This window comes from Corvus kubaryi, unplaced genomic scaffold (genome assembly GCF_017639235.1).
Source record: "Corvus kubaryi isolate FWS band 111438036 unplaced genomic scaffold, C.kubaryi_AGA036_p1.0 37398, whole genome shotgun sequence".
NCBI classification, from domain to species: domain Eukaryota; kingdom Metazoa; phylum Chordata; class Aves; order Passeriformes; family Corvidae; genus Corvus; species Corvus kubaryi.
The window spans coordinates 18008850-18036721 of NW_024581137.1; the positions used below are offsets into that span (position 1 = coordinate 18008850).

At 39.9% G+C, this 27872-nt stretch overlaps 1 protein-coding gene across 2 annotated transcripts in view; it reads left to right on the top strand.

The window, feature by feature from the left end:
* Nucleotides 1–1450: 1450 nt before the first annotated feature.
* Nucleotides 1451–27872, top strand: part of GADL1 (glutamate decarboxylase like 1) — an 84251-nt gene continuing 57829 nt past the window's right edge. The window contains exons 1-8 of one of the 2 annotated variants that reach the window (XM_042043889.1): nucleotides 1451–1537; nucleotides 12753–12922; nucleotides 13733–13859; nucleotides 15545–15635; nucleotides 16230–16336; nucleotides 17735–17850; nucleotides 24994–25073; nucleotides 25189–25243. In XM_042043889.1, the coding sequence (XP_041899823.1) occupies nucleotides 1531–1537; nucleotides 12753–12922; nucleotides 13733–13859; nucleotides 15545–15635; nucleotides 16230–16336; nucleotides 17735–17850; nucleotides 24994–25073; nucleotides 25189–25243 (753 nt within the window). In that variant the 5' untranslated portion in view covers nucleotides 1451–1530. Of the gene's footprint in view, nucleotides 1538–1680; nucleotides 1857–12752; nucleotides 12923–13732; nucleotides 13860–15544; nucleotides 15636–16229; nucleotides 16337–17734; nucleotides 17851–24993; nucleotides 25074–25188; nucleotides 25244–27872 lie in introns of those variants that run through there. The other variant, XM_042043890.1, reaches the window with a different exon arrangement.

The window sequence follows — 27872 nt, forward strand, 5'->3', positions numbered from 1 at the left end:
GGCTTTATGAGAGCCCCTCTTTTGACGTTCACACCAACTATGTTTTTCCTTTTCAGCTGTCCCTACTGTTTTTCTCAGTTTAGGGAAATTAGCTCTTTTGAAGCAGCAGAAATACATAGTTTTGATTTGGGCCGTCTTTCATTTACCCATGATGAATACAATCAGACCACAATTGCTTGTTCCCAGGCAACTACGAACTCTTAATTTAGTGATATCAACCACTTTTATCTATCACAATGCCGTTCAAATACTTATCTCTTCCAGTGTAGGATATCTATTGGGCTACAAAATTACCTTCTCCAATTGTACATGTTATTAATGGCTTGGTAGAATCCACTGTTAAGCTACAAAAGGGCTACATTTGTTTCCCTGCAAAGAAGAAAAATTAGGATACTACATGTGAATAAATGTTTAATTCACATGTGAATATTTCACTACTTCCAAACGTCTTTGTCAAACTTTAATCAGGATTGAATTTTAAGGGAAGGCATACATTTTGGGGGCATTGGAAGTTAATTTTTGGACACTTCCAGACCTTCCTGTGACAACAGCACTCAAAAACAAAGCTTGTTTACCTTTTTCTTTTAAAAGATAGTAATTGGGAGGAAATTTATTTTAAGATGTGGTAATTAGGAGGAAATAAAGGGATGAGAATTAAGAAGGCCTATGTTGTGCTGAACGAGGCAGGTGTCCTGGGACGAACTGGAACGGGGATGCCAGCCACAACTCATCCCTTAAAACTTGGTCTGTTCAGCTTGGAGAAGAGTGGAATGATGGAGGACCTCCTTGAAGTCTACAGTTTACACGTGGGGGGAAGCAGAGGGGAAGGCACTGATCTCTTCTATGTGGTGACCAGTGACAGAACCCGAGGGAATGGCCTGAGGCTGTACCAGGGGAGGTTTAGGTCGGATATTAGAAGAAGGTTCTTCACCCAGAGGGTTGTTGGGCATTGGAACAGGCTCCCCAGGGAAGTGGTCACAGCACCAAGCCTGACAGAGTTCAAGAAGCGTTTGGACAATGCTCTTGTGCGCATGGTGTGATTCTTGGGGCGTCCTGGGCCGCGCTAAGAGTTGGACTTGATGGTCCTTGTGGGTCCCTTCTAACTCAGAATCTTCTGTGATTCTGTGAAAATTGCCCTCGGTGGGCGGCGATGCTGGCAGGGAACTGGACGAGCCGTTCTCAGGGCTGCCTGCCTGCAGGGGAGCCTCGCAGCCCCGACGAGGGCTTTAAGGCGCCGGGTCAGGCTTTAGAGGCAGCGAAACAAACCCGATATCACGAGCAGCGACTGCCACCCCCCGATTTGGCAGTGATGGCAGCCCCCGGGCACGAAGCCCCCGAGCATGGCGCTGTACCGCGGCCCGGGGCCCCGCCGGCAGCCGTGGCGGGTCGCCCTGCCCCGCGGGAGGGGCGGCCCGGCGCTGCCGAGGGTATTTATAGCGGCCCCGGCGGCGCGGAGGCTGCGGGCGCGGCAGCGGCCAGGGCACAGCGAGAGCGGTCCCCGCTGCTCTCCGGTCCCAGAGCGACGCCGGGATGGAGGGTAAACGCTGATGGGGCACAGCCGCCTTGTCCCTCTCCTGTCCCCGCTGCGGGCGGAGGGGCTCGGGAGAGGCTGGGAGGAGGGAAGCGGCTCGCTCTCTGCCCCGCTCGGGGCTTGTAACCCTTTCCTCGTCCTGCGGAGGCTCCTGCAGCCTCCCCAACACGGGTATCCCCGGGCTTGGCGAGGAGAGGGGCCTCGGGGCAAGAGGAAGGAGGCAGGGTCGGTTCGCAGCCCAGGTGTACGGCTGCCTGCTGGGGATCTACCTGTAACCTCCTTTTGCTACGGTGCAGCAGTAGCGTAGCCAGGATGGTTTAATAAGGTACAGAGTTTGCAACAGTTGTCATCAAAACGTTGAAGAACAGTATTTTTTGTTGAAATAAGTGATCTTTAAAGAGGGGTACCTTTAAATTAAATTTCTTACTTTTTTTTTGGTCAGGTATCAGAATATTATAGTGATATATAACAATATAGTGATTTGCTTTGGAATGAAAGGTTTCTGTAAGGGAGAAGTTAATCCTGTTTTATAAATGCATTATCAAGTTCTTTACCCGCATGAAGAGGAAGACCTTGCAGCATTAATGAAAAGATAGCTGTATTCCTATGAAAGTTGGGACTGTGGATGAACTATGGCTAATACAATAATGACACTGCTGGCGGAGCTTAGAAAATGCAGAGATTAAATTTGCAAGGTTGAGAAAGAAGGAAGTCCTTGGTCTTGTGAATGGAAGCTGATTGCTAAGTCAGAAAATAGTAAAAGTGTTTGCAGATGGCTCTCCCCCTCTCCCACAAGATCAATATTCTTGATAAGAATTTCTTCACTTATCTCAACTTGTGCATCTCTTATAAAAACTGTCAAAAAAGACTTGAGGCCAAATAAGTGTCTTTTATATTTTACCCTAAACATGGATTAAACAGTGAAAAAGCTTTTATTCCCAGGTTGAGAAGTCTCCTCTTGCATCCATGGGTGAACCAAATTATTAGCACTATATTGTTCAAAAAGTCTCTGAACAAAATCATATATTTGAAAGAAAACTCCAGAAACTTAATATTTTACAAACAGTGGATCCCTTTTGCTTTATTTGATGTAAATTGAATGAGCATTGTAAATTTATATGATAGTTCTGGTGTGTAGTAAATATGTTCTGGTGCCCATAGTAGTTTAAGGCTGTACTGTAAGGACAGCTGTACTACGTGAGTAGCAGGGGAAGTACTGTATGAGTGGCAGCAGCTCCAAAAGTCATTTGCCTCAGATGCAGCTTATATTTATATCCTCTGCCAAAACAACACCAAAGATATGCTGCCAGCAGTCACCAAGACTGAGATCTGTGTGGTTTAGGTGGGTTGTAGTGTTCTTGTTCTAATATTGCCTGTTGTACACTACCAAAAGCTCTAATTTTCTTCCTAATTTCCTCCCCAAACCAATGTAAAACAGAATGTGTCTAATGGTAATGTGATCTCCACCCTTGTTGCTGTGGGTTTTCTAGTCCCTCTACGTTATTCATGAGTAGCATCTGTTATTTCTCTGCACTTTCCCTCTCATGAGGAGTTCTTTACTCTCACAGACCACTCTCCTTTTACTTTGGTGATTTGCTGTGTTTTCTGCTAGGTTCTGTCTGGTGAATGAGCTTCACTTAAGTGGGATGGTGAATGAAGTTAGGCTGTGTTGTAGCCTTCTCTATAAGCTCAAGTTATTGTAGAGATTTGGCTCTGTGGTTCTTGAGGTTGTACAATTTTGCCTGCTGAAATAGCTCTTCTTTTTATTTTTTTTTATAAGCAAATGTGAGTCCATTGTTAAAACCAAACCTTCTGGGCTGATGGGTGCAGTTCTCCTTTCAGTACTGATATTTTGTGCTCTTAACTTTTAAAGTTTTATTGTAAAGCATCTGGGAGAGAGACTGAAGGCACCTGCCTGTTGCAGCACTAGCATTGTGTTTCCTTTGCACAGCTGGAGCAGCTGGCAAAGTGGGCACAGTTGGAGTGGAGACTTGGATGTGCAGAGAGTTAACACTTGCAGTAGCTGCTGTGGTGAGCACAGTGGGAGCACTTTGAGGGGTGACGCTCTGGGTTCTTTTCCTCGGTTTTTTTTTTGGTTTTTTTTTTTCCTTTTCTTTTTTAACCCCCCTCAATATATCTGTAAGTGACCACTTGAATTTCATCTTGCTGATTGCTAGTTGAGCCTAATTTCTCTCAGACATCACCACTGTCCACAAGGGAAGCCTTAATGACTGTACAGGCATGAGTAACAGTATTTTTTTTTTGGCTATGCTTCTATTCACACAAAAGACAGCAAAATCCCATTAATGAGAGGAGGCCAAGTTATAAATTCCTACTCCTAGCTGCAGAAAGGGATCTTCATTGCATATATATTTCATTCATTTGGCATCAGGGTGGTTTTCCAAGGTTGATTTGGCATGGAAAAAGCCTGGCAAATTCTGTATTTGGAGAAAAAAAATAGATAAGCTGTTTCCTTGTGGGGCATAAGTCTGAGTGTATTAAGCAGAGTTTCAAGCAGGTTGCTAGCTCATCAATACAACGGAGTCAGAGCTGGCAATCACAAGAGGAAGGGAGCAGCCAGAATTTGTGCAGTATGCTGCTTTTTAACCTCTGAATTGCTGGTGGCTCCATGTGTATATGGTATGAATGGGGAGTTACATGGCTTTATGCCACCAGCAGATTGGAGAGGTGAGTTGGCAAATATTTCATGTGAGGTGTTGCCATGTTGCCATCTCAAACAGCTGTAATGTGAAGCGTGGTTAAATGCCCTGGAAATTAGGGTGACTTTAGGGCGCGGGTAATATGACACTCAGGTTAGTATTTTGGTCAGAGCAGGGGGATACTATCTCTCCTGTGTCTTAAAGTCTGATCTGATAAAAGAGGTACTAGGATCTTTGCTAATATCACTTCATCAGAGGAAGGGAGACATCGTTTTGCAAGAAATGAAGCTTGCCTCAAATAAAACCATTCTGTTTAAATGCATTCATGGTGCTTTAAAATTAATAAGAATTTTCTTGGCAGTTAATGAACATTTAGTGAAGAAGCTTAATTTGACATTTGAAAAGTTCAATAAATAATTTTTCGTTCTTGATTAAGGCATCTTTTAAACTGTCACTTATACAACCAGGAATTGTCACTTTTTAATGCATTAGGAGATCTTGTTGCATACTGATTCAGCTATTATTGCCTATTAAACAGTTTAGATTTTGTGTGCCTTAATTTCCCTGCTCTTGACTATTTTAAGCTGCCTGCTTCTTTAAAGATCATTTATATTTGCATAAGCATTTATTACATATTCAACACAGAAAAAATGGACACATTGACATACATGTCTTTGTATTTCTGACTTGCTTCCACTCTGTGATCCAATTTGGGATAGTTTTTTATGCTCACCCCATATGTTTATGGAAACTACCTCTCCAAGCTTTGCAAAAATCAGAAGTTGAACTTCTTATGGCATCTTTTGCTTTGTCTCATGTCACAAACTGCAGAGGTTGTAGGAGGTAGTTGTTGGTAAAGCATTGAGAAGTCAAGGATACTGAGCAGGACGTGGCTAAATTTGGGCCATTTCTCCCCCCTTTTTTTTGTTCTCCCATCTGTGCACACAAGTAATCTAATCTTATTTTAGCATTACTGGGGTTTATACATGTGCAATGAGGGAAAAATTAATTGAAAAGGCAAATTGTTGTTGCTTTGTGGCATGTCAGTAGTGGTTGTTTCTGTTGATAATTACTGTCAGGCCTTGTCCAAGGGTAATAAAAGATGTCTTTTACCTGATTCAAATGTATGTATGTCAATCTCTGTTACCATTTCTTGAATATATGCGATCTTTATTTTTTTTAATGAAAAGCCTGTCAAGCGTCAGCAAATAGAATTGTCTTTTAAAGTAAAACTCACTGGACCAGAAGCTTTTCAGTGTCATGAATGTGGTGAGAAAGGTGGTTCTTAGTGACCAAGGTCTTTTGTCAGCAAAGTAGCAATGACTCTACAAAGTAGTTGGTTAAATCTAGAAAATTTGGAAGAACTTGTGGCTCTAAAGCTTAGCTATCTCTGCCCTTTGTCACATCTCATCTTATGTATGCTGAAAAACCTTTTAAATATGATCTTATCCATTGGCAAATGTCAGGGTTTCAACAGGAAAGATTGTCTTTAAGTGGCTTGGCATCCCTCTGCTGGTTAGACTGTAAGACAGCTTGCAGTGTCTCATTAAGCTGCTTAAACTAATTTTTCTCAAGCAACCCTACTCCATTGTTCGGGGATTATTGAGCCCTCTTTGGGGCCAATATGTCATGTTAAAAAGCTCTGGCACCAGCCTGAAGAGGAAAGAGCAAGTGACAAATGCTGTATGTACCTGGTATTTGGTTGCAGTGCTAATGCTGAGGTCAAATGTCCGATTTCAGTCTTGGCAAAGTCAAAAAAACCAACCAACCAAACCCCAAACAAAATTAGGTATCAATTTCCTGCCTTCAGTAGAGGGAAAATGGAAGACCTGAGTGCAATCAGACTACAAGGTGGTATCGGGGCTCTGTTTGGGTGTCTTTCAGCTGCCTTGCTGGGATCACATTCTCATTGCTGAGCCCTCGCAGGCACAGTAGGATCAGAGCTGTTCTCTCACCAGGCGCCATCCAGACTGATGCTCTAGTAAAGGACTGCTAGTGTCTTCTGCTGGCACCTGCCAGTGCCATGCAGCAGCCTGGCCTCTTGCAGCTCAGGAGTGGGTTCCCAAATCAGGGAGTAAACCCAAGGCAGGCACAGCCTGAAGTGGCGTGTCCAGAGCCCCGCTGGGTCCCTCCTCTGGGTGACCAATCTCTGCTGATGTTACCAGCAGCATTATAATAGCCTGGGCAAGGCAACTTGCTACATTTTGAAAGTGCATTGAGCTGCTTTAAACCACTTCTACATTGAACTGATAGGCTAATAAATTATGAATATCTATTAGGAACTAGTTCAGAGAACCTAGTGGGCTGGAAAGTTACATCCTGATTAGCTATGCACCAGCTTCCTCATGTTAGTAAATAAGGGTGTATCTCAGAGTTATGTTGTAGACATGAGTTACAGCAATTGGAAATCCTTTGCAGGAAGCAGAAAATATGGAAGTGTTTATGATATGAAAAACTGAGAGGAAAAGACTTGTTTTGACAGTAACTTGAATGTAGAGGTAAAACTTTCTAAAATGAAATTTAGACTTTTTATCTATTTCTACATTTTAACTTGCATCAAATCCCAAAAACCTCAGTTTTAGTAAATTACTGCCTGCTTAGTTGATTTTTGAAAGACTGGAGCTAAAAATTGATTTTATATTATGATAAAAAATATAGTTCTTGCATGAAATTGCAGGCTGTCAGGAACCCTTTTAAAACAAGTTGCAGAACTTCCATTTGAAAAAAACCCCAACTATTTGTGTTTTCATTTCACCTTTTCTTTCCATTGGGACCTAGAAAAATCTTGGGGATTCTGTATGTTCTATGTGGGTCACACCTATATTCATCATTTCTGTCTGAACTCGGCCTCCTGAAGTTAACTTTGCTATCCCATGCACAGTACCGTTGACTGACTTGGATGTTGCAGATTCAGTCACTTTCCCACAGAAAAAGGAACATTCATTAGATGTTCATCATCAATACACAACTTTTGATTAAAATAAAAGGAGTTTTGTTTCTCAGGTAGTTCCTACACTCTTAGCAGGTGTTAAGAGTTATAACGTTGTGAGCCGAAAGGATCTCATTGGGGTCAGGGAGTTGGGATTTCCATTTCATAGTTGGCATTTGCTGTTTCTCAGTTTTGCATCAAGGTAAATTCTGATTCTCCACAGCCTTTCTTCCTAATTGGAAATGTTACAGCATGAATCATTCCTGCAGTTACTTGGTTAGGGCATTGCAGAGTTGTTACGAAAAATTAAGTTCAATTCCTGAGATTTGGCTGCATAAAGATGTCTGAATATTTTTTTAACTATTTGCCTGATTTTTTTTTTTTTTTTTTAAGCAAATCCTGCCTAGGGCAGCACAATATGGCATGTGAGCATTCAACTCAAAAGGGTGCCCCCTCAGAACTCTGGAAATACCTCTGAAAGCAGGACCTCTGTCCTAGTGTGGACCTCACATTCCCTGTCAGATATTCATTGCTGGGTCTCCTCTCCTCATTTCATTCTCCCAACCCTTCCTTTAGGAAAGGCAAATTCAGGTGTGGGATGGAGAATAGGACCCATTTGTTGTGGTGTTGCCGTTCAGTGCTAGCAGTGTGCTCAATGAGTCTATTCAGGGGTTTTGGAGCCCAGACACAAGCACTTTTGTTTTGGTTAGGTCCTGCTCTATAAAGGTCACATTTGCCTTTTCACAGTCAGAGGATTCCCATGTGGGGGTGGCTGTTGCAGACCATCTGAGGGGAAGCACCCAGCTTGTTCTCTATCCACAGGCCTGCTCCATAAACCAGCAAAACAAGAATATGTAATATAGGGGGAATTGTGTAAGCCCTACCATACTCATGCCTACTTATTTTTCTTTCATATGGATAGCTTTTCCAGGACAACAAGTCATTTCATATACTGGATTTTAAGAAAACTACATTTCCTTGGCAACAGGCCTGGGAAATCAGTTTAGGAAGAAACAATGTATTTTTGCCTTAAGACCGGAGTGGCTTTACTTTATTCATAAGAACAGAAAGCAGTGATTAAAGAAAAAATAAGCGTCTTTAAAGATTATTTATACCAAGGGACTCAAACAGCTGCATAGTGTGGGACAAGTATGTGTTTTAATGCTTTGATACATGATATGGCACCACAGTAATTCGTTAAACAGGTTGGTGTGGAGTCTTAATGCTGAAGGCACTTGTTTTCTTTTGCTGGACACACTGAAAGAAGACCAATGACTAGATCATATAGAATGAAAAATTTAATTTTTTTTTCTGATTAATGCTGGCAATTACTACTGCATTTGTTACAAAGCAGAAATAGGCCTTTAGTCAAAGCCAGCTTTTTGCATTCCCTTGAATAGTCAGTGGTGCTAATGCAGTATAAACTGAACAGGATTTGGCTCTGGAATTCAAGCACAAGCTACTCTTTCACAACAAACCCCTTCTGTTTCCTCATTTGCCTTGTGAGCAGTAAATCTTTCTGGTCATTTCACGCTACTCTCCCAAATATTGTTAGAATGGGCCAAGTACAATGCTTCAGTTGCTTTTTGTAGTGCAAGGATTTAGCAGTCAAATACGGAAACACAGATGAAGCTTTTAAAATATATGGTACTACTTATATACAGATATAGAAACATCTGAAAAAATGTTTATTTTTTTCTGTACATTATTCCAACTCCAATTAATTTATGTTTGCTGCTGGGAAAATAATATTGATCGTAAAAATGAAATGCTGGTTGGAAACCCTTAGGCTTCTGTAATAGAATATTTCTTCCAGGATGAAATATTAGAATTATGAGCTTGACTTTGCTGCTGCTGAAGCCAGTGGCTGAATGCCCAATTGCCTTCGACTGGAGCAGGATTGAATCTTCTCTTTTGCTGAAGGATGTCTTAAACAGTAATTCTTAATCTCTGTGTTAAAGCTCTTCCATTTGCTAAATTTTTAGTTCTTTTTGAAGCCTGGAGCCATTTGGCTGAAGTTGTATTTGATGTATTTTCTGGAAGTCTGTTTTCTGAGTCTGCTTCAGAATGTGTTTCTGTATTCTCAAATAGGAAAGAACATATTTATTATAGCCACATCTCTAGATGATTTCCCTATCATATTTGAAAACAAAAGAGGTACGTGTGGCAAGATGCTGTTTCTATGAAGTGGGCTTTCCCACTTCAAAGAAAATGATGTTCCATCAGTGCAATCAGGTGCGTTTGAGACAGATATGTAAAAGGCACAAATTTTTTTAATGGAAAATAGTGTCGCGAGCATTTGATGAGTGATTTTATTTTTTTCTTAAGAGACAATGTATCATCAGCATACTGTGTGTTTCTTAGCTTGGACGCTGAGCTCTGAGAATGTATTAAAGGCATCTATTTAACTGTGACATAGAAAGTGAACCTGGAATATTTCTGGAGGTTCGTCTATCTAAAGCGTAATGAATTGGTCATTGGTCTCTTTTAAAAAATGTGATAAAAGAGAAAATGTTGTGGAATTTCAGAGGTTTATCACCTACTTAGTCTTCTTCTTCAGGGTTTTACTGCAACCAAGAGGAAGCACATTAATTTTTTGATAAAGAAGAGTGTGGTCATCTCATAAGAACTCCAGGATTCAGACTGTTATGAGTAGAAGATTAAGTATCATCAATTGCAGAAAGATCATGAGGGATGAGAAGAGTGTATGTATCCAGTAGTGGTTTCCAAAACCTGAAGACTACCTCAGAAAAATGTGTGTGCTTGGGGTTTGAGTTAGTGTCTGATTGTGAAAGAATTGTTTCTGCTAATTTCAAGTAATGAGCTTATGGTATATTCCAAGGCAGAATTGCAACAAATTCAGATTGAAATTATAAGTGATAACCAAAAAAATATTGAGGAAATGGTAAGTAATTGCAAGGAATATTATTCCATGAAATATGGGCAAAGTTACGAACTCTTTGCTGGAGCTTTACAGAGGTAAAATGATGTTTAAATGAAGGCTGTCTTCCATCTCTTCCTTCTAATCTCTCTGCTTTGCCTTTCTTTCATAGACTGTGCCCAGGTTCCAAAACAGATGTGGGGACTAGGGGTAGAAAATCACCCATTTTCCAGAGCATATCTTCTTCCTCAGGATCCACAAAGCATCCTAGGGAGACTGTAAAACTGTGTGTAGAGGTGAACAGACCTGCTTCAAATAGAAAGCTGTTAGACCTATGACTCAGTTCCCTAAAGACCTGGTAGAAAAAGTAATGTAAAGTTCTGCTTTTGCAGAATTCCTGTAAAACGATCATTGTAAAGTCATGGAAATACTAGAATCCTATCTCTGTTCAAAAGTGACAGGAATAGGGCTAAGGGAGTTACCAATAGAAGCCCTTTTCACAACTCTGCTTCTAGCAGACACCTGAGAGTTGAAGAACAAAAAACCCCAAACCAATCAACCGAACAATAACAACAATACCCCAAACAAACAACAACAACAAAGTGTTAAAGAATGAGTGAGTTCTCTTGCTCTACCATCTATTCTGCTTGTAACCAAAGGAAGTATCAATAACTGTGCTCTGCAATAGATATTAATCTCCCACATAGTTTTTTTTTTTAGATCTTGTTCTCTTTTTCATAGAAACAAAACACCTTTGATATACATGGAGATCATAGACTCTCCAGGTGATGTTAAGGTTGAAATTCTTTTCTTCTGTTTATGTTAAACTCTGAACAGTACTTAAGGCAGCTATTTATGCATCAAATAACGAAGTCTCAACACAAAATTAGTCTCTGTTTTCTCTGCCCAAAGCCCTGATGCCTTCCATTTCCTGGTAATACCCAGGGGTTTTAAGTCTTGTAAAGCTGATCTACTAGCTTGTGTTTCCAGAGATGAACATCTAAGACTTTTTCAAAGCTGCAGTTTCTTTACAGTGCCTCTGCTGTGGTGTGCTGGAAAGCATGATGAGAATTGATATTTTTGATGCCTGTGATTTTCCCTCTTTGCCTGTTGAAGATTTAATACTGTTTGCCTGCTTGTTTTCCATCTGTCCCATAAGAACATTTATGCCTTTCCTGTAACAATGTGCTGAAGCCTACTCTGTTCAGGAAAATTTAATATACTGCCCATTTGGATTAAAAAGAGGAGTAATTTCAGAAATGCATGGAAGAGGGGGGTGGGGTATGTCATTTTTGTTGGCAGCATTATGGGAAGTGTGAGGTCCCATCTCATGTTAGAATTTTATCTTGTTTGTCATATCTCTCCTGATAAATCAAAGTGAACTGAATAGCTTCTCTGAGTCACCAGAAAATAAAAGCTCTTGGGATTAGCAGGGTTTCTTTCAATCAATGGACCTTGAAGTGATGCACATTTCTAAAGAGCATTGTTGTTGTTCTATGTCCTCCTGTGCATGAGGAGCTGTAATTATGATAAGCATGATGAATGTTTCAGACTACAGTGACTGGCAGTCTTCTGGAAATTCAGTTGTTTGTTTAGACCTGTGAAAGAGGCACCTGTCTTCTCTACTTTGTAAGTGGAGCAAAACGTAAAGCAGTAAGATGAAGTTGTTTTGGGCATAGAACTTTTTCCACACACTCCAGCCTTGCACCATCCTCACTGTAAGTGAAGACGACCCATGGTGGCAGTGCTGCCTGGCTTTATGGATCTCAGCTATTCTAAAGCAAGATCAGTGAACAGATACTTCCTGTAACCCAGATAATTTGGCTACAGTAGTTACTGCTTCTCCTTTCGCCGTGATACTGTTTCAAATATCTATTCCCTTGATATCTCCAAATGTCTCAATTTCATCTTCATCCTCATGTTGATGAAAACTGGAGTCCTGATCTTGCCATATATCAATACATGAAAGAGATACATAGTTGTCACTGTTGGCCAGTGTCTTATAAGCATCTTGGGTGTGCTCTCAGGGGAAATGTAAAGGAGGAAGTGAAAATGTGTTCATGGAACGAATCAGGAGAGTAGAGGTGGGGGAGGGGAAAGAGATTGTCACTGGAGAAGGGAATAAACAAGATAATCTGCCCAGCAGATTATTGTAATTAGTGACTGAGGCCACTTCATAGTGTAAGGGCAGAAAGAAGTACAGGTATGTGACATCGAAAGGTTTTATATTCATGGAGTGTGGGTCAGTGAAGCACTCTGCAAAGAATGCAGAAGACTCAGAGCAAGAGGACTGGCTGGTGGGAAGGAGCAGCAGAAAGATACGGGAAATACAGCTGAAAATTATTTCATGAAATAGAGGGAGCAGAGGGATGGCTTGTGGAGGGAAACATTTTCAGCTAATAAAAATGCCCATTATCTTTCGCTGCATTTCTATTTATCCAGCTGTAACATGTTCTAAGCCAGAACTGTATTTTCCTCTGTGTTTGGAAGGTCCCTTGCATGCTTTTGTATGCTAGAGAAAGCAGTAGATACAAGTAGGCTATTATTGCCTGCAGAATAACAGTCTATGTTTGAAGTAATGCCTTGTTTTTTGGTCTGTAAAGATTCTTCCACCAAAATCAAATATTTTTCTACATGTAAAAAGTCCATGTGAGATTCCTTAAGTTGACTGAATCTTCAGCAGTGAAAGAATATTTTTTTAGTTTATTATTTAGTTATCCTTGCTTTAATGATGAATTATTTCTCTTACAGTTGGTGTTTGCAAGCAGGAGATGCTCCAGAAGAGGAATGCTGTTCTGGTGGATGGGGTCATTTTGAATGGTCCAATAATGGACTCAAAAGCAGGAGAGAAGTTTGTGGAAGAGGCCTGTAAGATTATAATGGAAGACGTTGTCCAGAAAGCAGATGATGTAACAGAAAAGGTAAAACCATAGAGTGTTGTTGAGAATTTGTAGTGAAGATAATGAACAATAAATCAATTTTTTAAAAGCTGTATTTTATTGCACTCTAAGTAGCCTGAAAATTGCTTCTAGTCTGTGCCTGGCCCCAAATAAAAAGACAGCCTTACAAATTAATGACGAATATATTATAAAACCTTCCAATAACATAATTAGCATACATATCTGCCAGAAAATGATGGGTTTTTTTTTATCTCGGAATAAAAAGGTCATTTCCATTGAGATCACAAATGGCTGTAGTGTTTTTCATGCTTGGGGTGGGGTGGGGTTGGGTTATTTGCTCCTCAGGGGCACCGGTGTTGGAGAAGGAAGAAAGTACCTTGCACAGTACCACTGTGAAAGGACAACATTATAAAGATGGCTGTGGGTCCTGCAGAACCTGCTGAAGAGGCTGTATGGGAAGAGGTCCTGAAAATAAATCATGCTTGCCTTTAGGCGTGCACTGCTTGCTCCCACCCCTTGGCAGAACGGTATCTGGAAATGCGGTGATTACAAATCCTTAGCTAAGGACAGAATTTGAGCTGCAGGCCTCTTTCTTTTCTGCCTTTCAGCATTTCCCACTCTAATGTTTATGGTTGAGCATTACCCAAGATCCGATAAAACCAACATCCCATGAGGCCAGTTTACGGGATATATTTTCTGGCGGCATGCTGTCCTGCCATGGGAAGTTTTGTGAAAGCAGTGCTGAACGGGGTGATTACCTTGTACCTCTACAACCTCTTGCTCCTGGCTAAGCTGTTCACTGATGGTGTCTGCCCTACTCCCCATCACTAGGTCTGTGAATGGCAAGCCCCCGAAATGCTTAAGCAGATTCTTGACCTGGAAATGAGGGACACCGGAGAATGCCACCAGAAGATCCTGCAGCTCTGCCGTGATGTTATAAAATACAGCGTCAAAACCAGTAGGAATGGGATTTTAAGCACAGTTGTTCTGCATGTTAACTTAGAAATGTTTACAAAGCTCTGTCACCTTTCAGGGAACTGGGAGTGTGAATGTTTGTTTCCCTCCTGCCTATACAAGTATGGAAACAGTTGTTTGATGGAATTTTCGTCACTATAGGTTTGACTAAAATATGTAATAATGGCAAACTAATCAAAAAGTAACAAATGTAATGCCATTAGCATTAACAGTACGTTCTGTCACTTTGAAGTCTTGAGAAAGTCATCTAGACAAATGATATAAAAATCTAGCAAAATAGGCAGGAGAAGGACCTTAATGTGTGATTTCCTGGTGTCTGAGTGAGGAGATTTGGAGCCACCATCATTGCCCTCATATGTTCTTAGTGATGAGTACTCTCCATTTATTATTTTTCTATTTGAGCAATAGTCTCTTAGGGTGTTAATTTGCTGATAGGCAGTGGTTCCTGTTCCAGAAACCATGAGAAGAGAGCCTGCAGTGTTTCAGAGACAGTACACCACAGCTCTGCGGGATTAGTTCTCTACAGCTAACCTTTCTGCAGCGTGTGCAGGGTAATTCAATCTTGGTGAAAAGGGATGAACAACATCTGTTCAGGAAATAGCACTGTGAATCAGTAGCTCAGGATTTCAAATGTTGTATGGCTTAGGCTGTACTTTGGTAAGTAAGAAAGACATTTGATACAGTTAGTCGAGCATTTCCAGGCTGTATTGCCTGCTAAAATCACTGTTGCTGTGGAGAAAAACTGTGAAATAATTTTGAGAGGGGACTCATGCCTTTGAAAACCATAGAAGTGTAGTGATATTCATCTGCAGGGGGAGTGTATTAATAATATGCAGATATAATTACTGAGTTACTGGAAGGTGTTCTGTTTATCTTACTTTTGCAAATTGCCTTTGGATTATAATTTGTTATACTATGTCACCTTAGAAAGGATGTTGTATATAAAAATATGCTGTGCAAATAGTCTTTTATTTAAATATAGACATTTATTGAAGTCCCAGATATAATATAAATGGAGCCATACTGTTCACCTGGTTTTGCAAGTAAAAATGCTGTGCTATGGATTAAAATTTAGGTGGTGATCCCTCTGTTGAACTGTGTTGTTTTTATAGGCAGCAATAGGATAGAATTTTGTCAAAATTAGTTATATCTCAGTGTTTCAAGGCAGGTAAACAAATTCTATTAGCTTCTCATTCATTTTAATTGTGCAGCAAAATTTTCCAAGCTGTTAGACTGCCTCTTTCTCTCTGTATTGAGACTTTGGTGGGAGAAAAGGCACAGCTGCCTGGGATCAGCAGGTTCCTGTATTCTACTGCTTACCAAAATTTGGCTGAGCATCATCTGTGGCCTCTCAAACCCACTGTTTAAAGTCACTATGTATACTCAGTTGTCAATCCCTTTTAATTTTTGATTTATAAAACTTGTGAACAGCTCATATTCATCCTGTGCACCACTTGCATTTCCCAAGCCACATTTTGATGTTTGGAAGTGCTTATTAAATTTACTTTCAAAGGAATGTCTAACTTAAGGAAAGGACAGTAAATCCAGAGAATACTGAGAGAATGGAGTGAATTGTGGTTTGCAATGATCAGCATTCAGCTAAGAGGGACTGTAATGTATTCTCTTTTCTGGTGTATCCTGTCACTTGCTTTTCATCTGTATTTTCAGATCATCCAAGATTTTTCAATCAGCTGTATGCTGGAATAGATTATTACTCATTAGTGGCCCGTTTCATTACGGAAGCGCTGAACCCCAGTGTGTAAGTGTGGTTCTTTGTCCTCTTGATGATGAATTAGCACGCTTTTTGGAATAACAGCTTTTTTTTTGCTTTCTTGCTTCTGATTTCTGTTCTCAGTGTTACAGAAGAGGTAAGAATTGTGCAAGACCTTGGGAGAAAAAACAGGCTGGTTCAGATTGGCTGAAGATGGGGTTTAAGAGGAGAGATTTTTTTTTTCAATGCTATTAAACCTAGACTTTTATTTAGTACATAAAAATGAATTAGTCTTAACTTAGTTGTTCATTCCTTTGAGGCATTCTGCACAGAGTTGAATGCAGATGGTTACCTGTCTACTGTTTACTTGCAGATGTAAAGCTGAAATTTAAGCGTGACCTACATTAAGAGCAAACTCTGGTGTATGACTTTGAGAGTAGAAGTGTCAATAAGATGCTGAGAGGAACTAAACAATTGCTCTACTGGATCAGATCCATAACGTTTTTAGTTTAGAGTCCAACTGCTGGTGGTGATCAGCTGCTGATTAAGGAAAGGTGCAGGAAGCCTTTATCTAGTTTTAGCAATACTCTGTGCCATGAGTTCTGTAGTTTTAATACCAATTATGCTATTATTTCTCTTTAGATACACATATGAAGTGTCCCCTGTGTTTCTGTTGGTGGAAGAAGCAGTCATCAAGAAAATGATTGAATTCATAGGCTGGGAAGAAGGAGATGGTATATTTAATCCAGGTAAGAACAGTCAGACCTCAAGATAGGTCATTATAAACTAATGCCTAATACCATTAATTCTATGAACATTGGAGTTTATTTATTTATTTAATCTAGGCTTATCATATGTGTTTCTAGCAATAATTAGGTGATTCTGACCAGTGAATGAATGAAAAAAGTTCTACATGAAATATAATTACATGGAAATTAGTTGTTTTTAGCTGATGCCCTTCCTGATCTTATTAACAACACCAACAGCCTCACTGGAATGAGTCAGCTGACAGGCAGGGAGCTGATTTATGTGATAGACATCAACCCATGGTGCCTGAGGTTATAGATAGGTGTATTCTGCCTATGAACTGTGGCAGCAAGAGTTTACATGACCTTAACTCCTTTGAATTTTCATAATTTTATTAAATGTTATGATTAGGCCAAACAGATATTTCTTAAGCTGCTTGATAAACCATGTTTTTCAAATGTTCTGTAAGGCGGTGTTCCAGCCCACCGCATTGGAATAATCAAGCATAATGGTGATATTCCAGATTATTCAGATAACAAATAATTAGGCTAGATGTGAAGATTTTATATCTATTTTGGGGGTGAGAAGAGAAATTTAATGAGTACATGAGTTTAAACTCCCCCTCCAAAACTGAAACAAAGTCAGTAGTTCTAGCCTACACATGAGTGGTAGAAAAATAAATAAGCTAAAATTCCATATTTTTTAATATAAAAATGGTATGGATTTTTTTTTTCATATAAAATTTGATGAGTATTTTTGGTAGAAGCCTTACTTTTACAGCAGAATTTCTGGCTTAGAACTTAGTGATCTACTGAGAGCAGATAAATTAATTGTCCTTTTCTTGGTTCTACTTTTATGTAAGGGTTTTTCTTACTCCTTTGATTTTGCCTTTCTAGGTGAATAAAACCTGTCCCGAGTGAATAAAGCTTGTCCAGATCTTACCTTGCAGATCTTTCAATTCCCACTCACTGTGTTTGGTTTTGTTTGTTTTTTTTTTTTTCCAAAGACCTTTTTCTCCCATGGTCCTCTGAGGCCTGGTTACCCAAGAGATCTCCAAGGCTCTGAGCTTGGTGTGGGCAGCTGAGCTCGCACTGCTTCAGTGTAGAGGGGAAGGTGCTGTGGCAGGGTGTTCTCTGTTGGGAAGAACTTGTGCTTGGGCACAGCTCTTATTCCTCAGGAAATATCCCCAAAGCACATCCAAAGAGGCTCTGTTTCCATGCCTGCTGCAGAGCCCAAGGTTCATTTTATGTATGTAGCCTTCAGGGGAGGAAATAAACTGTGATGAATGCATCGCTAGGATATCTGTGGAGTTTATTTTTCTCTTAATAGGTCAAGCAGTCAGATGCAGGGAAGGTACTCATACTGTGGCTAATACAATATTTGTATGTCTCTTTTTGCAGGTGGCTCTGTTTCTAATATGTATGCTATGAATTTAGCAAGATACAAATTTTGTCCTGAGATAAAGGAGAAAGGGCTTTCAAGTCTGCCAAGACTAGTTCTGTTTGCTTCAGAAGAGGTAAAACGAAAACAAAGAAAAGCTTTTTGATCTCTGTTTTTCAATAGCCGCAGAATTATATCATTTTCATATCTGATGGGGCACTGGTACACTAATTCTGACATCAGTGTATGATGTGGAATATTGGAGCTAAATGGAGAAGTCTGATGGTAAATTTCCCTGCAGAAGCTTGCTTTCTTGCTTTCAGAAAACAAACACAGATGTTCCTGCTTTGAAAACTGCTGATGTAAGATAGGTTGTACATGGGGCAAACCTGAAGCAGAATGCATTTGCTTTATTGTGGAGGTCTGCAGCATCTGATTTCCCACTATATAAAGTCTAGCGGGAACTGTAGGTAGGTTTTGGATGTCAAAGGTTTTTTTCTGCATGTTTAATTTGTACTAAACTGAGTACTTGTGGACCTGTGAGATGGCTCTCTGCAGCTCCCACTCTGCCCTATGTCTGAATATAGATTGGTTGTGGTACAGAGTCAAACCCACCATATGCCTCTCAGAAAAAAATGCTGGACCTTTAGACATTTTTAATTTAAATAATTGAAAATATGTAGCTAGTTTTTAAAGTTTTTGAATAATATCAGTCCAAAATGCCCGTGGGAAATTGAGTCACGTTCATACATTTATTCTGAAGGTAGTTTCTGGAAGCTTTTTTCTCTTCCCTGTCCCTTCAATTTTAAGTGTTTATAATTTGATTAGTGAAGAGTTCTTATTAATTCTGACTCTACTGTATAAAGGCCCCAGTGGAAGTCTGTACAGAACCTCATTGTATTAGAAAATACAGAGTTACTAGAATAATTTTAGCTTGGACTTTTATGCTCCAAACAGTTTGCAGTGTAAATAGATGAGAGGTTGATTTTGAAGAAGCCTGAAGGATGAAGGAATTGTATAAGTTTTCCAGGATAACACATGTCTTTTGAAACGGAGCCCACACGTCCTAAATAAAGGTGGCTTGTTTGTTTTTTCTCCCAACCAAAATATACTATCTTGTTTGTTTTCTTTTTTTTCCTGGAAAGTGTGTGTATGAAATGACATGCCAGTTCATATTTAATCCATCATGTTACATCTTCAAAATAGTTAAGGAGGAACAAATGAGTTTGAAGCAAGTTCCATGAGTGCTTTTGAAGTGAAGCCCATGAAACTTTTATCATGAAGTAACATTTTATTTCATTGCATGGTTTAACTACAACTCATTTCTTACTCTGAAATAAACAAACATTTAATTTCACGTCGAAAGAAATTTTAACTGCCTGCCAGAATAAATTTATTTTTGTGTCTTTGCTTCACCAGGAAGACCAAAACCGTAAAACATAGAGATGACCAGGAAAAATAAGTTGGTAAATTATTTGTAAGGCCATGCTTTTGATTGCTGATACTTCGTTTGATTCACACAACTACGTAATCCTTAGTACTCAATAATCATTTACTGTAAAACTGATGCTTTTAATATCTAGATAATGTGAGTATTTTCTAAGATCACTGGAGTTTATTAATCATTATCAGGGTGCAAAAGGGCATATTCATTTCTACTTGTTTTAGATTTACCTATACTGAGTCCAAGGTACACGACCTTTTGGAAACATTTGTTCAGATATGCCATATTGAGAATGTATGTAATCAGTAGTCCACACTTCAGATAAGTACAAAAGTGCTGGTGTCATACAATCTTAGTTTTTTTATTATTGTTTTTATTTTGAGTCTTATTTAACATTTTGCACCTTTGAATCACAGAATCAAGGAAATCTTTAGGTTGGGCAAGATCTCTAAGATCATCAGGTTCAACCTTTGACTGATTACCACCTTGTCAACAAGATGTCACGATCCGCTAATGCAAGCGGGGGTCGTGATGGATCCTGTCCGTGACGCCAGTTTAATGTCACGATCCGCTAATGCAAGCGGGGGTCGTGATGGTTCGTTTATCGATCTCAGAGTGTAAAAGGACACAAGAGATTTCAGTTTTAATCAAAACAGTGCACCTTTATTAAGTGCCCACAACACAGTAATGCAATAGAAGAGAGTAAGAGAGAGAGAGAGAGAAACAAAGTAGAGAGGGGGAAAAAGAGGGGCAATAGCTACCAACGGATGAGACGAAGTCCTCGTGGTCTTCCGCCAGTAGATTCGTCTTCTTTCCGTGGGGAGATCTCCGACTTGGTTATTTCAGAAGGTCCCTTTATAGTCCTTTTCAGAAGCGAGGGGCAACTGGCCAAGAGGTTGGGAAATCTACAGCCGTTGTTATGGGGTCCGTTGCTTTGGGAAATAGGTACAGGACAGACGTACAAGACAGGTGTACCGGAGAGATGTATAGGACAGGTCATTCCTTTCCGCTTCAGCGCAGTCCTTCCCACCTGGGCAGCAAGAACGGCGCAGTCCATTGTGACCTGCACTAATTTTCCTCAGGAATGCGTACCAGTTCCCAGTGGGCACACCCGTAGGCAACACTTGGCAGACAATCCCACCTCAGCCAGGCCAGGACTGCTGTGTTCAGTCTCTGTCTTCGGCGATGATCGTGAGGCAGATGAGGGATTTTCGGACCGTCTCTTACACAAGACCATGGCACTAAATGCGATGTCTGGTTGTTCCTTGAACACCTCCAGGGATGGTGACTCCACCACCTCCTTGGGCAAACTTCCAGTGCTTAATCTTTCCTGTGGTGAAATTCTTATTGTCCAACTTGAACCTCCCCTGGCACAGCTTGAGGCTATATCCTCTCATCCTTTTGCTGGTTGCCTGGGAGAAGATCCTGACCTGTGACCTGGCTATATCCTCCTTTCAGGCAGTTGTAGAGAGCAATAAGGTCCCCTCTGAACCTCCAGGCCAGGATGACATGATCCTTCTTGGCCACCTGGGCACATGCTGGCTCGTGTTCAGCTGCTGTTGACCAGCGCCCCCAGGTCCTTGTCCACTGGGACACTTTGCAGCAACTCCTCCCTGTGCCTGTAGTGATGCCTGGGGTTGCTATGACCCAAGTGCAGGATTCAGCACTTTGACTTGTTGAATGTCACACACTTGGCCTTGCCCATCATTTCAGCCTGCTCAGCTTCCTCTGCAAAGCCTTCCTACCCTCCAGCAGATTGATCTCCCACCCAGCTTGGTGTCATCCATGAGCTTCCTGAGGGTACACTTGATCCCCTCTCCAAACATCCTTTGCTTGTTTTTGGAGAAGCAAATTGTCACCCCCCATCCCCTCAACAAAACTAATAAAAATGAAAACAAAACTTGGAAAAGTTAACAACCTGGGTTTATCCTCATCATGAATCAGGCAACAGCATTGGCATGGAGAAACCATGAGGCTGTAATGAACCAAGTACTGGTAAGGAGTCAAACAACATGACTGTTCAAGGCCCTTGTGTCATTTTAGGGCTTGGCTGCAGTGCTGCGACGAAATAAAATTATTTTTGCCTTGATTTGCTAAGTCCCTAGGTGGCAGTTTGGCACTTGTCGGGTTGAAAGATTTGCCCTGCTGCAGAGCAGGGGAATGCACAGATTTTCAATGCCTTGATGCTATTTGGGGCTATGTATTTTTTGTATGTTCTTGCATAACATAAAGATGTATATTTAATGCATGGCCCACCCGAGGTCCTCGCATATTGTGTTTGGCCTTCAGGAATAAAAAAGGGCTCCTTGTTCCTGCAAGTAAAATGCTTAGGTATTTAAAACTGTGGTGATACACAGTGAACACAGTTTATGCTGCTACTCTGTAGTACTTTTTCTGGACCATTACAGGGTGATTCCTCTAGAGACAGTAGCAGTAGAAGAGTAGTTGTCATATCCCACTTTCTTGAGGCATGATTTGTGGCTCTGTAGAGGACGAATATGGTTCCAGTTATAGATATCAGCCCACCTTTTTATCACTTTTTGTTATTTGAGTCCCATCTAAACTTTTTTTTCCTGGCATGAGTATGTATTACATTGATCTGACAGATAGAAATCTGCTAAATTTGTGGTAACTAAGGGTAGAAGGATGTGTAAACAGTTGAAATACACATGCTGATATGAGAAGCTTTTTTTAGAATGAAACTAAATTCCTCCCCAGTGCAACTTGATCGTGAAAGTAATAAAGTGAGAGAACACAACATTAACTCATCATGTTGTCCCCTGTGGAAATTACAACAGACAAAAATGAGTAGTAAAACAATCTCATAATAATGTAATTGCTTTATGCAATCATGTTTCTAGGAAACTTTTTAACAGCAGGAAAATACAAATTTATCTTCTGTTTCAATGAGCACAGGTAGAAAGTACCTTGTCTTTGCAAACATTATCAGGAAACAAAAATTACGTCTAGATATAGGTAAAATAATACATCAGCATATCTTAAATGCACCAATGTTCCAATTTGATCTTGTGCTCAAAGGTGGTAATTTCTTACTGCAAATGGCTACAGATTTAATAATTTGTCCAAACAAACTAAACTGTGAAAGACATGGCAAGAGTAATTTGAACTCACAATACTTAAAATAATACTTTTAATCTGGATATTTCTTTCTCCTTTTTTTGGAAAGGGAACTATGAAAAGTGAATTAGTTGGCACTCTTGTGACTGGAGATGCTATGATGCAATACAGTTTAACATAATGGCTTCTAGTAGCAATAGTGGTGGGAGGGGGCGAAGAAATTCTTACATGTTTTCAATCAATATAACTGAAAGACCTCTTTTTTCATCAAAGGAAGAATATTCCAAGTCTATGTAGTATTATGAGTCTTGTTCTTTTTCTGTCCTACTGGAGGACGGAATTTTCCAAGAAGTACAGAAGTACTTCTGGAGGAAAAATAATGCATCTTGCAGCCTGTTTGTCTTTGTATTCCCTTTGTTCTTCTCTTTTCCTCTGCTTTTTGGTATAATCTCTCAGGTACTCAAGCCTCTTTTATCTTTCCCCCAGTGTCTCATACCATTGTTTATAATAAAATATATGATTTACTGATTGTTTGCTTACTAGTATACTGAATTTGTAGGTCTACTGCTTTCTCAGTTTGGAGCAATATGATTATTCTTGGTGATTCATACCTTTCATTTGAAAGTAATGGCTAGAAATCAGTGATGGAGGCAACTTGTATTTTAAGTGATTCACTAGTCAGTCAAAAACATCTCCAAACTTATACTGAACAACACACAGCCACTTACAATCATTATTACCTTTATTGATGTAATGTAAGACTAATTATCTACCTATGTGTGTTATTATTCTTGTAATAGTCTAAGTGACGGAGCCCTAAAGGCCTTGTGGATGTGTCATGTTACAAATTAAGCTTTCAAAAATTACTCAATAGTATCAGGTAGTGTCTTTGTATGCCTTTGTTTAAAGAGTGGGTGATGGTGGGGGAAACCTCTTTGTCAAAAAGAAAAAGAGCCCTCTGAGATCATCGATCTCATCAAAATAAGCGTGACAGGCTTTAATACCCTTAATATATTCATGCCCACACATTAAAATGTTGTACATTTTTCGTAATTATGTTCTGCAGTAACTGCATTTGTGTGAACTCTCAGGAAGAAAATGGAATTAATTAACCACCTGGCTTCACCTCCTGTATGAAAAGTAACAATTCTAGACATCTTCGTGTTTGCTGGAGTATGTGTTATTTTAACCCTTCAGTAATAATGTGTAAAAGAGACAATTTTGTTTTTGTGAGAAGGGCGGTGATAATCCAAGGGTTGGATGGTCTTGGTTCTGACAAGAACTGTCTAGTCCTATGGGATGTGGTGTACTCTTGAAATTGACTCCACTGCTATGAGTGGGTAGTTTTGACATCTAAATATCTTCAGGTCAAGAAGGTTACTGTATCTTGAATTCCCAGGCTAATCTTGAAGGCAAATTAAGCAGAGATCAGTGTACTCTTGTTCTGGAATAAGACAAAGTGTTCTTGTGCTGGAATAACAGTGTCCACAGTAGAGCAGGTCCTGATAAAGATGAATGTTGGAAATATGGTTAGATAAACCATTACTATTTGTTCAACAGAAAAAAGCTTGTAAGAAGTATGGAGTGGTCTGTAGGCTTGAATAGCATTCTCACCTTAATCATTTTAATGCATTCTGATTAAGTAAACACCCACTTCTAAAATCCTCTTTTACACTCGCTTCATGGGCTTCATAGACTGATGCCCTTTATTCAGTGTGAAGTGAAAAGTGGGCTGCGTGTGTCTTTATACTCATTCAGAGATGTCTCTGTGATGAGACCTAGCTAAAATTCTTTGCTAAAATAGTAATTTAATTTTCCAAAAAATGCAGCCTTGTCCACACTGGACCCTTTTGCAAAATCCACTTTAAAGTCTGAAGATGTGCTGAGTCCTGTCTAAAGTCTGCTTGTTTTCATAATAGCTTCTAAATAAGGTTCACATTCACGTGAACTCTCTTCACACCACCATGATTTCCAGATCCTTTATCAGAGATAGGATGTTGAAAGCCTTGCAAATCCCTATGTAACACATCTTAAGCTTTGGTAGGTCTTGGAACTTGAGCTCCTTGATCCTGTGGACATGGGTCGCTGAATTAGGCCACAGGTCAGCTTAGCTAGTATCCTGTCTCTGGCAGTGGCCACCAGCTGAGGCTTGGAGCCAGCATACAGAAGAGTTACAAGCATAAAGTGGTAGAGGCTTCAAATGTACCATAAGATACATCCTAACTAAGGGTCCAGTTTCCAAGGAGCGGTGCTTTTGGACTTTCAGACCGCATTAATTACTTCCAGGCTGTTGTGTTAAATAGCCTTTAGACCCTTTTCCTCATGCACATCCTAACTCTTGCACTCATTGATACTTTTGACTCATTTCTATTAAAGCATTTTCAAAAAGTTAATAATTCTTCCCTAATGACATTTCAAAGCTTCTACTTTTCATTCTAATGTAGAACCAGCTTTAAGAAAAATTGTATGGAATAGAGCTTCTCCTTTTTCTCTTAAGCCTGCTTTTGAAACATTGTGCACATCCTTTTTTTGTTTTTTTCCCCCCCAGCTTTAAGTGTGTGTTATCGTTAAAGTACAAGATGGACTGTGTGATATGTACCTTATCAGTTTGCTTTTTGTGTTAGAATATGTTGTCATGGCTGTTAGGTGCTGTTGAATTAATTTTAGTGTCACTGTTCCCTATGTTAGGGAATTTATTTCTCTTGTTTTAATTGCATGTGCTTTTTTTTTTTTTTTTTGTGCCTCTCTCATTTACAGTGCCATTACTCCATGAAGAAGGCAGCCTCCTTCCTGGGTATTGGTACAGAGAACGTGTACTTCATCAAAACAGATGAAAGGTAAGAAAGCAAAAGCCGTGACTGTGATCTCTGAGCCTTTTAAAAATGCAGTAGTGCTGTACATAACTAACCTATTTGAATGTAACTGAAAAAGTTTTAAATCTGTGTCCCTTAGAGGTAAGATGATACCTGAGGAACTGGAGAAACAAGTCCAGCGGGCCAGGAAAGAGGTGAGAGGGGGAGAGAGAGCATGAAGGAGAGAGGAGTGTATGCAGACTGTGTGCTTGTGTGCGAGTGAATGGAAGGAAAACTAAGAGTGACCAAAATCTTAAAAATAGGGCAGTTAATGTAACAATGTCTTTCTTACAGGTGCAATCTCTTTGCCACAAACTTGTGAAACAAGCCAAGGCTTATGGGTTCTACACTCTTAGAAGGGAGGAAAATTCCAGAGGGTGTTTACTGCTAATGAAAGTCCTGAGTACAATGCTGCTTTGAAGTATTTAGCACACTTCTTATAGGATTTCTTTTGCCCTTGATCCTTTTTTAAATGGATGCAGTATGTTTTCCTAAAATGGTTTTTCAGTTAATTACACCAGCTATTGCTCTATTGCCTCTGTAGTGACCAAGAATGGTAACGTGTAGCTTAGTCTCTAAAACTATCTTACAAGCTTCAAATGCTAAATTCCATCCTTTCTATTATTGTAGCCAGAGTGCAGAGGTATGCCTCTTTTCCCCTAGGGACTTTGCCAAGTAGAAAGTCAAAGGCAAGCATTTGGAAAGGCACTGGTGTGTGTATTTGGACAACATTAACATACATTCCCACAATCTGTAAGACAGTGCTTACCTGTAGTCAACATAATTTATTTTAGAGAGCTTGAAGGACTAAACGTGACTTCCAAGAGGATCTTCTTTTGGCTTGTCACCTTATTTCTCACTTTCAGAGCTCAGCCCTTAGTCCATGATCAGTGAATACAAAGCAACTAATGCAATGTCCATGGCATGGACAATACATTCCATGGAATCCTATCTTGGGAAATCTACCTTTGTGGCTGATAAAAAGCCAAGGCAGCCCTGTCCTGTCCTGCACTGGCATGGCCACAACAGCTTTCAGTAAGTTCTGATTTAGATACATTTTCTGCCAAAGAACCATCTCTTATTTGAGTTTCATGCTGGATAGCAGAGCTATGGTTACATGGGGGCCCTAATGACCTAGCAAACTCCCTTGCTTGCCTCCTTCTGTACTTTGTGTTATCTGAGGATGACAACCTGTACTTTACTCATTTGAGCAAACTGGGGGGAAAAAAAGGGACTGAAATAAAACAGAGCAAGAAAAAGCAGGCTTGCAGGAGAGTCAACTCTGCTTTTGCAAAAACGGTATTCTTGTTTGTTCATGTAACAGTACATGTAATGGTCATTTGAAAGGAATCATCTGACGTTTATGATTTTTTTAAAAAGGTCAACCTCAGTATGGAAATCTGCAACTTAAAAGCAAATGTTCTATATTAAAATTCTCTGCTTACAGGGAAACACAATTTCACTTGCATTTTAATGGAAGTTACAGGTGTATTGGAAGGTTTTCATTTCACCAGAGCTTCAGTAAGTGTTCCTGTCCTTGATAAAGTGCTACTTTACAGCTTTTACAGAAGGACACTTCAATGAATTACAGTAAATATTCTAATGACTCTAGACAGCAGAGGATGTATTTACTAGTGATAGAAGCACAAAATGATCACTGAATATGAATAGCAAGAGTCTTAGGCCTCTTTTTAGAGAATTTAGGCAGGAAGATTTCTTTAACTATATTGTCAAGAATAATAAAAATTTAGTTCCCTTCTTTGTGGGAAAAGTATAATGGTAGCAATTACTGGAGTTTGTAGAGATCTGTGGCTTGTCCCTGTATTCAGTTGTGCTGCCAACTGGCTGCTTGAAAACCTTTGACTTTGATGAAGCTGTGGGAGAAAATTGCTGGGAACACTTAACAGAAGATAGATGCATTGGATACATCTTTGCCTCACTTGCAAGTGTTTTGTACTTGAGCTTCAGGCTGATTTGTAAGTTTGTTTGAATGTTGTGGTAGCTCAGAATAAATGACCAAGAAGTGAATTAAGGGCTCATAAGTCTTTGTGAATGTATGGGATTAATTTAAGTTCATTCCAGTGTTACTTTTCACTGCTTTAGCCATTTGTAAAGAAAATTTAAAATACAGATAAATCATAACTATGTACCTTTCTCACAGTTGTCTACACTGTAAAAAACTGTCAGAGTGCAAATGTGAATCAGTCCTGTCTGTCTGTAGATACTTAAAGTAGCAACACTTTGAAAAAAAAAAAAAAAAAGAGAGCAGATTTCAGCTCGGTAATGATATGTGGAAGACTTGTGTGGAGTTTGATTTTTCAGCTGATGTCTGATTTCACTAAAGCTACACTGAGTTACCTCTGTAGACACAATTACATCATCTGAGAGATTTAATTCACTGCAAATGATGAACTTCAGTGATCCCAGCTTGTACTATTTAACAACCACTTTAGTGCCTCTTCAGTAACTGTGTTGTCATTTCGTAGGCCAGATGCTGAACCGTGCAGAGCAGTCCTTTCAGCATGTGTTTACCTGCAAGTGAGACTGTACACTCATTGCTAGGGCTGATACCCTCAATTTCATGGAGTTGTTACAGACTTCACCAATTCTTTTCATTGTTGCAGTTTCTGCTCCTAAGTAGATGCGGACACACAGGTCTGCAAGGGTCCATGAACTGGTCTGCTGTCAGCCGAAGGGAAAGCAAAGATGGATGGCTGACAGTGGCTGTCTGAGACCACAACCTGACAAAAGTTTTCCTTATCCCACCTGCCTGACCTTAGCACT